Here is a 9871-nt window from a genome sequence, read left to right as displayed (position 1 = left end):
ACGCCTCGTTGCTTGCGGGATCTCGGTTCCCCGACCAGGGACTGAACCCAGGCTCTGGCAGTGAAAGTGCGGAGTCCTGATCACTAGGCCACCAGGGAACTCCCCGCCCCAGCCTTTTATTTTTTTTAATGTTCAAAATGAACACCATTTACCTGAGTTCTGTGGAGAGGAGAGACTAGTATTAAAACTTGAATTGCATCCTTTATTGAACAGAGGGATAGCGGTGAGAAAATTGGCACTGACTCTGAGCCTCTGCCATGTCGAAAGCTGGCTTGTTTGAGGAGCACAGCCAGTCCGTGTTCTACACTTTCATCCTGAAGTTAGGTCCCAAGTGGCGTCATGAAGCTGGGCGGGCTGCACAAGGTCACAAGCACAAAGCCCCGAGACTTATGGAGTCTGTATTATACGCTATCATCTCAACTCCATGAGGAAGGACTGTTGTGATCCCATTATACAGATGAGGGAACCGAGACCTAAGGTCTCACGGCTAGTCACAGCGAGTAGGGCTCAAACATGGGTTTCATGGCACCCCAGACCTCACTCAACCACACCCTTTGTGTCTTAACTGGTCTCTAAGTAAGAGGGCCTCTAAGTCCTTTGCATCCCTAAAGTCTTTGGTTTTCATGCTCCTAATTCCAAATTCATTATTCCTGCCATCCTGCTTGGATGAGGACCCCTCCCTACACTAACACCTGGGGTGGATAACCCAGATGGCCTTTGCAGCCAGTGCCCACTGGGGACACTCTCCGCTGGGATACATGGTGAGCAGCAGGGCAGAGAAGATGCAAGGGGAGGATGGCCTGGGCCAGTGTAGGTGCAGGTTATCCTGCAGCCCCCTTGGGTTTCAGGGATAGCAAGTCGGTGACATGGTGACAGCATACTTCTCTGTCTTCCACCCCCATCTCACTTTCCCCCACCAATGCTAGCTAGCACTGTCCTCTTTCCAGCTGTCATGGAAACTGGGCTGCACCGTCCAGATGCCCCCTTCAGGATAGACGCATTTATTACCCCAGCCGCAGGGAAGGTTGTTGACTGACAGCTCTCAGCCACCAGCCCTCACAGGGAACTGCCTTGGCTGACACCCCTTTCCGGGGCCCACTCCCCACAGATAGAATTACTGGCCAACATGGGGGCACAAAGCCCTGTCCCCTTGCCCCAACTCAGGCTGACTCTGAAGGCCAGCCCAGCCTCAGAGCTCCACAGGGGGTTGGCTGAGACGTGCCACTGCTGGGCCCCACCCCTGCCTCCTGCTTGCCTCCCTCGGCCCACAGATGTTAAAGCTAAGCACAGGCCCTAAGACTCCACCTGCCGACTATTCCCTCCCAGGGAACCCAACCTGCACAGGCCTCTCCATCCGTCTTTTCCGCCCCCTCACTTTAGAAGTCTCCTAGCATCAAAGGCCACCAGGTACTTACCTAAGACCCTCCCAATCTAGCCCCAGGTCTGTGCAGGCTTTTCTCCCAAGCTGGGGGTTGAGGTGGGCACTTAGCTCATCACCTGAGGGCTTGCAGTGACATTTTGCCACCTTTCCAAAGGCGAGAAGTGAATGAGCAGGGCAGCCTGGGGGAGACTGAGACAGATTTTAATCAGGAAACCTCGGGTGAGGACACACGACAGCTGGTGGCACAATGCCAGTGGAATCCCAGGCCCCTCGGAAACCTCCTCCTCCAGAGGAGGGACTCAGCTGCCCCGACCTTTCTCAGAAGACAGGCGGGCCACGCAGTCCAGGGAGGATGCCGACGGCGGAGAACGTGCTGCTGGAGTCTAACAACACATCCCAGGTGCTTCTTGGGAGCAAGGCGACATCGGGTCCTGAGGGTTTTCCATCCCCGCCAGGGGTCCTTAAGGAGTCGGCAGCCTTACTGGTCCCCAGAGCTGCCCTGCAAGCTCCCAGGGCCTCTGGCAGAGTCTTCTCGGTCTGGCGTCTCCCGGGCACGGCCCTGAAACGGAGGCCTGCTTACACTGTGGACTCCTCCTCCTGTGAGGGCCCCATGGTGGGCTCCTGGGGGCCAGGGCCGGCCGTGGCTGCAAGGGCTGCAGAGAGTCTGGAGGTGGCTGGAGAGAGTCTGCGAGGCCTGAGGATAGTGACGGGGGCCTCTGAGGGGCTGGGGCCCATCGTGGAAAGGGCTGAGGCTCTACGCCGGATGGTGGCAGGCAGAGAAGGCTGTCTGGATGCTGTGTGGGCCCCGGAGGCTGAGGACGAGGGCTCTGGAGTAACAGGAGGTGGCCCGGGAGCCCCGGGAGAGGCCGGAGGTAGAGAGGAGGCTCCTGGAGGGATTGAAGGCCCTGGTGAGGGCCGAGGGGGCTGGGAGGCCCCGGGCTCCCCTGGGAACATGCCCCCTGGCCCCAAAGGGGGTGAGGGTACGGCCTGGGCTCCTGAGGGGCTCACGGGTATAGTCTGCATGTCAGACAGGTTCGTTCTCAGGAGGAGCTGGAGGAGCTGCAGCGCTGGCCTCCGAGGCAACACCGCTGGGGGCCCCGGGCAGGAGCTGCAGTTGAGCAGGGCCTCAGGGTCTCCACGGGGGGTCCGGGACACTTTGCTGAGCTCAACGTCTCCACGTGGGGGGAGACCCCGGCTTTCTTCCAGGGAATCTAGAGAGGGGGCGGGGCAAGAAGATGCACAGTGGTTCTCCCCTACGACTGAGGCAGGTCTGGGATGAGCTGCACCAAGGACAGTGCCCCAGCTCTGTCCCTTGAGGGTCCCTGTGCACCGGCCGTTGGGGTTGGGGGATCCCGCCGGCTCCTGCCTCCAGGAAAGGGAAGACCCAAAAGGAACCATGAGCAGAGAGAGACAGTTCACCAAGGCACTGGCTGTGTGACCTTGTGTGAGGCACATAACTCCCCTGGGCCTCCATTTCCCCATTTGTAAAATGGGCATCATAATAACGGTGATGACCACATAGGCCATGCAACGAGGACTGAATGAAACGGAGCCTGAGAGGTCTCAGCCTAAATCCAAATGTAAACTCTGGACTTTGGGTGACAATCATGTGTCAGAGTAGGTTCATTGATTGTAGCAAATGTACCATCTGGTGGGGGATGTTGACAGCAGGGGGCACTGTGCGTGGGGCGGGGGCAGGGGGATTCAGGGAGCTGTCCGTACCTCCTGCTCGATTTTGCTGTGAACCTAAAAATGCTTTAAAAAAAGAAGTCTATTGAAAAACTTTGTTTTTAAGTCTCAGCCTGGAGGCCAGCGCATCATAAGGGCTTAATCCATGGCGGGAGCAGAAGGGAAGGAAGGAAGAATATTGGAGAAAGGTATGATCAGGGAGGAGACGGAGGCTGGTAAACACATTACAAACTGGAATGATTACATTTTAAAAACCATCAAAAGATAACCTATAACTTTTTAAAAAATTGTGAATCACCCTGCTGTACACCTGAAAGTTATATAATATTGTACATCAAATATACCTCAATTGAAATATTTATATAAACCATCAAAAGGATAATCACAAAAACCACTTTACCAAAAACCACTGAATTGTGTACTTTGAGCGTGTGACTTACAGGGTGTGTGAATTATATCTCAAGAAAGCTATTCTTTTTTTTTTTTTTTTAATTATCAAAAGGAAACAATTCACCTCGTATTTCAATAAAAAGCATTTCTTCTTAAAACGAGTTTGCACATGGTGAACGCAGCTGAGGCAGGTGCCCCAGGAGAAGGAGGTGGGCTCTGCATCTCACCTCTTTGGGCCTCAGTTTCCCCATCAGGAGGCAGGAAAGCAGAATGGGAACGAGCACGGGGTGAGGAATCAGAGAGACCTGGCCCTGAGTCCGACGACACTACCACCTAGAACGTGGCCCTAAAGACAGAAACTTGGGAATTCCCTGGCGGCCCAGTGGTTAGGACTTGGCACTTCCACTGCGTGGGGCCCGGGTTCCATCCCTGGTTGGGGCACTAAGATCCCATAAGCTGTGCAGCACGGCCCCAAAAATTTTTTTAATAAATAAATTCTTCTTAAAAAGACAGAAACTTAACTTCTCTGAGCCTCCATTTCCCCATCTGCAAAATGGAGACAATAAGAGCACCCATGCGTAAACATTCCTGGGGCATTTAAATGAGACAATACAGGTAAAAGCCTCCATACACTGCCTGGCACCTTAGCTAACGATTAGTCTCTAGAAAGCAGGGGAATAATATCCATCAGCTTGCAGAGGGTTTTGTGCTGGTTAAGGTCGAATCTATAATCACTCAACAGTTCCCAACATAGTGACTGTATGGGATCAGGATGTTTCCAGCCCCAGCAGTCCTGACAGCAGCTGTCCATCCACAGAACTGAAGAGCTGCCCTAAATACAGGATGTCGTCTTCAAAAGGTCAAAGGAGTTAAAGAGGTATTTTATACAAGAGGAAATTCAGGCCACAAATCCGTGGAAAAATTCACTGTCTTCCTGGAAGTTTAAAAAATGTACAATAGGGCTTCCCTGGTGGCGCAGTGGTTGAGAGTCCGCCTGCCGATGCAGGGCACACGGGTTCGTGCCCCTGTCCGGGAAGATCCCACATGTCGCGGAGCGGCTGGGCCCGTGAGCCATGGCCGCTGGGCTTGCGCGTCCGGAGCCTGTGCTCCGCAGCGGGAGGGGCCACAACGGTGAGAGGCCCGCGTACCGCAAAAAAAAAAAAAAAAAAAAAAAAAAAATGTACAATAGTCACCGGTAAGGTACTTTATGGACATGTTAAACTGGAAAAATTAAATTCAAAACACACAGTGTAGAGTTGGTGGGCATATGGGGCACCAGCTACATCTCTGTATGCTTCCCCTTTCTCTAGGACCCCATCTGGTAACATGCTGTCATGCCCTAGGAGTCACCAAACCACTCCCAACACCCTGTGACCTAGTTACTGCACCTATTAACCACAGGGTCTGAATGCAATTCACAAAATTTGAAAACAAAAGTTGTCTGACCAAAGATTTTTCACAGTGGGTCCACTATGGATAGAAGAAAAAAAAAAAAGAAGAAGAAGAAGAAAAAAGAAACCACCTAAATGTCAACCAAAAAGGGAAGGGGTAAGCAAACCATAATATTTGGGAGCTTTTTTAAATGGCCAGCTGTGGGCTACATCAATATTTTGAAACTGTGTGTTACAGTAGGTTGTCCACGTCCTGTTTATACCTCTGCAAAAAGATCCACATGGACCAACACTCATGATGGAGAAAGACAAACAGATGTGAATCATTTTCAGGAGTGAATGTAGCAGAGTAGCTAAAAGCATTGACTCTGGGCTCAAATCCTGGTTCTACTGCCAACCGGCTGTGTGACCTTGAGCACCTCATTTCACCTCTCTGTGCCTCAGTTTCCTCACCTGGAAAATGGGGATGCTAATAGTATCTATCACAAAGGGTTGCTGTGAAAATGAAATAAGACGTATGAAAACAAACTGATGGCCAACAGGGACATGAAAAGATGCTCAACATCACTAATCATCATGGAAATGCAAATCAAAACCACAATGAGATATACCACCTCACAGCCATCAGAATGGCTATCATCACAAAGACAAGACACAGCAACTGTTGTTGAACTACCATATGATCCAGCAATTCCACTACCGGGTATATATCCAAAAAAAATGAAAACACTAATTCAGAAAGATATATGCACCCCAAGGTTCATTGCAGCATTATTTACCATAGCCATGACATGGGGACAACCTAAATGTCGATCGACAGATGAAGGTGGATAAATATGTGGTGTATATATATATATACGCAATGGAATATTATTCAACCACAAAAAAGAATGAAATCTTACCATTTGCGATAACGTGGATGGACCTAGAGGGTATTATGCTAAATGAATAAATCAGAGAAAGATAAATACCATATGATCTCACGTATATGTGGAATTGTTTTTTTTTAAAAAAAACTGAGCGCACAGATATTGAGAACAGATTGGTGGTTGCCAGAGGTGGGAGGAGAGGGGTGGGCAAAATGGCTGAAGGGGGTCAAAAGGCATAAATTTTCAGTTACAAAATAAATAAGTCATTGGGATATAATGTACAGCATGGTGACTATTGTTAATAATAATGTATTGAAATGTTATACCTGAAAGTTGCTAAGAGATTAGATCATAGAAGTTCTCATCACAAGAAAAAAATACTTTGTAACTGTGTGGGGTGACAGATGTTAACTAGACTTACTGTGGTGATCATTTTGCAATATATACAAATATTGAATCTTTATGTTGTACACCTGAAACCAATATAATGTTACATGTCAATTACACCACAATTTAAAAAAAAGAAATAACATTCAATACATGATGTTCCCTGACACATAATGGATACTCAATACATATTAGCAATTATTCTTCTGCAAAGTTGATTCAGTTCCTAAATTCTAATTTTTTAAAAAGGAAGAAAGCAGAGGAAGAGATTCAGAAAGGAGGAAATGAAGAAGAAAAAGGAACAGTAAACAGACTCGTCAGACGGCACGGCACATGGTGGCATAGCACTGACGCGGGTCAGCAAGCCCAGGCTTGGGCCTGGGCGCACCACGTGCTGGCTGTGTGACCTTGAGCAGGCCACGTTCCCTCTCTGAGCCTGGGTTTCTCATATCCAGCCCTGTACAAGTTCTGTGCTTCTGGGTGGAAGAGCAAAGTGGAAAAGGACGGTGGTGAGGCTCCAGGATGCAGAGGCCGCTTACCTGGACAGGAGGAGCAGCAGTCCCTGGGGGGCGTGGAGGGGTCCGAGCAGGCCTGCTGGCAGGGCATCTTCTCGCAGCTCACCTCTCCCAGCTGGGGAAGCAGGAGGACACACGTGAGGAAGCCCGGAGCATCTCACCCCTCCACAGCAGAGCCCTCAAGGACCTATTACACCAGCAGTTGGACCCACAGAAAGATCTGGGGCAGAAGCTGCAGGGCCTGACCCTCACCTGAACAACAGGTGAAGCCAAACACAGTGGGGCCGCCTTAAGGAAACAAAGGTAGAGAACACCATCAAATCCGAAGGTATCCCCGCAGGTAATTAAAGTTGAAGAATGGCAGGCGGAAGACGGGTGTACACTGGCTAAGGAGCTCCAAGTTTCACAAAAGGACAAAAGGCTAGAAGCAGCCCCTGGCCCGGCATGTCTAGGGTCCCCAGGCCCAGCTCACCTGGCATATGCACTGGGTACAGGGCTCATCGTCCAAGGTGAACACCTGGCCGTTCCCCACCTTCCTCCCCTCGTAGTTGCAGTCTGCAGGGGCAGAGGAGACAGGGGCCGTGAGAGCCAAGGCCCACTCAGGGGCCTTGCACGAGGAGTGGCTGGTCCCACTCACCTCGGCACACTGGACAGCACTCCCCGTCAGGGTGGAAAGGGTAGGAGCAGGTGATGGGGCAGTCCACGGGCGAGCAGGCCACCGAGCCCAGCTGCAGGACACAGAAAACACTGAAGGCCCTTTGTTCTGGGGGGCTGATGGGTCACTCGTGAAGGACACATCACATAGCCACTGAGTGCCCATCGGAGCCATCAAGGTCAGGTGAGAGGTCCGTGGTGAAGGAAAAGACTGAGCCCCCCAGGTCCAGCCTTGTCCTCAGAGCTCATCTGTCAACAGCTACCTGTCGAACAAATCCATGAACCTCCCAGGGAAGCTGAGCACCAAAAACTTAGGGGGAAGGACCCAGAAGCCAAAGCTCCCCAAAGCACATGGCTGTGAACGAACGGGGCCACTCTGAGGCCAAAGATGTTCACCCCAAGTTTCTCGATCTTTCTGTAGACCCGTCTCTTTTCACCCACCGCCAGCAAAGAAGCCCCATTGGCATGAAACATCTCTAGCATGACAAGCAATAAGGACTTATTTTTTCCATTTTCCAAATACTAAATGATATTCCTGTCATTTAGACTCAGAGGCAGTATGGCTTAGGGGTAAAAGTGTGCTTTCTGAAGCAGACTCAGGATACTAGAATTGATTCTTGGCACTTCACTTGACTAGTTGCGGGGTCTCTGTGCCCGGTTGTCTCACCTAGCAGCTGGGGATGGAGGTACCCACCTCATAGGATTCCCCGTGAATTAACAGGTCGTGCTGAGATCAGGGATTGGCACGTGGCAGGGGCTCGAGAATGTGAGTATATTAAAGATTCCGTACAGAGTCCTGGGTTTGTGTTCCTCACCTCCACTCTCAGGGAGAATCCCTGGGCCATATTTTATACCGTAAGGCCCCCAAGACCCTCCCTGGTCACCCAGAAGCAGAAGACTTTTGCCAGGCAGGGTTAAAAGTATTTCTCTGGCCCTGGGTAAAGAATCACCCCGGGCAGGGCTGAAGGGAGCCAGCTTTCACCATGATCCAGAAGTGACCATTCTCTTGGAGGTCTCTGGATTTTGCCTGCAGGGTTCAGGAGCTGGTGGCTATTTCTGGGGAGTTTCCGAAGACAGGGGTCAGGTCTGGGTGGTCGTACCAGGCAGATGCAGCTCAGACACGGGTCCAGCACGGACGGGAAGGTCTGGTTATTGTAGAAGATTCTGCCTGTGTAGGTGCAGCCTGCCAGAGAGAGCATGTGGTGAGGGCCAGCCAGGGGATGGCTGGCCTTTGCCAGGAAGAAAGTCCAAGGTGTTTCTAGGCAGCAGAGGTCAGGCGAACGGCCTCTCTAGACACTTGCCCAGGGGGGTGGGGAAGGGACACAACGCATGTCTGGATTGGGCGCTGACCTTTTTCTCGCTGGACTCAGCAAAGGGATCACAGCGTCTTCACTTCAAGGTTCTCTCCCAGGGAAGGGAGCCGTTCCTCCTACCCCCTCACTTGGCAGGATCAGGAGGAGGGACCCGGAGACTCAACCTGGGTGCCAGGCACCACGGCCATCCTCTCTGCTCCTCTCCAGTCAGTCGAATCCCAAACCCCTCCTTCCAGGAGGGTCCCCTACAGCTCCCCTCTCTGCTTCCCGAAGCCCACAGAGGCCCCATCTGAGGGCTGCCACCTTGATGATATGTATCACATACTGGTACGTATAAAAGCAGGTGATGGTGGGCTTCCTTGGTGGCGCAGCGGTTAAGAATCCGCCTGCCAATGCAGGGGGCACGGGTTCGAGCCCTGGTCCGGGAAGATCCCACATGCCACGGAGCAACTAAGCCCGAGCACCACAACTACTGAGCCTGCGCTCTAGAGCCCACAAGCCACAACTACTGAGCCCACATGCCTCAACTACTGAAGCCCACGCACCTAGAGCCCATGCTCTACAACAAGAGAAGCCACCGCAGTGAGAAGCCCACGCACTGCAATGAAGAGTGGCCCCCGCTCGCCGCAACTAGAGGAAGACCGCGCACAGCAACAAGGACCCAGTGCAGCTAAAAATAAAAAATAAATAAATAAATTTATTTAAAAAAAAAAAAGCAGGTGATGGGACAGTAGAGAAACATTTTATAAGAGAAAATATATAGGGAATTCCCTGGCAGTCCAGTGGTTAGGATGCCACAATTTCACTGCCAAGGGTGCAGGTTCCATCCCTAGTCAGGGAGCTAAGATCCCCCAAGCCGTGTGGCTCGGCCAAAAAAGAAGAAGAAAAGATATAACATACATCTATGATATGCTATATATCTATGACATGATAGATATATAGATATAGATGTATGTTACAGATATGTTATAGAGATAGATGTTATATCACAAAAAGAGACTAGGAAGATAAAACCATGAAGTTAACAGTGATGATGGGTCCTTTTTAATTTTTTTCTTTGTTTTCTGTATTTTCTAAATGTTCTATAATAAAATATCACTTTTGAAATAATGGAAAAGGTGAAAATTACCATTAAAACATAAAGGATCACTTTAATTTCCTCTCCCTGTTCTCTAATTGTCTCACAGGTATGTTCCTTTATCATCCCACCTAGGCTGCAAGCTCTGCATATCTTCATATCTGCTTCCAGCATCCAGACAGGGCCTCCCTTGAGCAAACTGCT

At 50.7% G+C, this 9871-nt stretch overlaps 1 protein-coding gene across 1 annotated transcript in view; it reads right to left on the bottom strand.

The window, feature by feature from the left end:
* Window positions 1–1957: 1957 nt before the first annotated feature.
* The window catches only part of VWCE (von Willebrand factor C and EGF domains), a 29762-nt gene continuing 21848 nt past the window's right edge, over window positions 1958–9871 (bottom strand). Inside the window, exons 16-20 of the mRNA XM_060104882.1 lie at window positions 8377–8459; window positions 7260–7350; window positions 7095–7177; window positions 6647–6737; window positions 1958–2592 (exon numbers count right to left, since the gene is read on the bottom strand). Of these exons, the coding sequence (XP_059960865.1) occupies window positions 1958–2592; window positions 6647–6737; window positions 7095–7177; window positions 7260–7350; window positions 8377–8459 (983 nt within the window). The remainder of the gene's footprint in view (window positions 2593–6646; window positions 6738–7094; window positions 7178–7259; window positions 7351–8376; window positions 8460–9871) is intronic.

Source organism: Mesoplodon densirostris, chromosome 7 (assembly GCF_025265405.1).
Source record: "Mesoplodon densirostris isolate mMesDen1 chromosome 7, mMesDen1 primary haplotype, whole genome shotgun sequence".
In the NCBI taxonomy this organism is placed as follows: Eukaryota; Metazoa; Chordata; class Mammalia; order Artiodactyla; family Ziphiidae; genus Mesoplodon; species Mesoplodon densirostris.
This window is presented reverse-complemented; position numbering and strand designations above follow the sequence as displayed.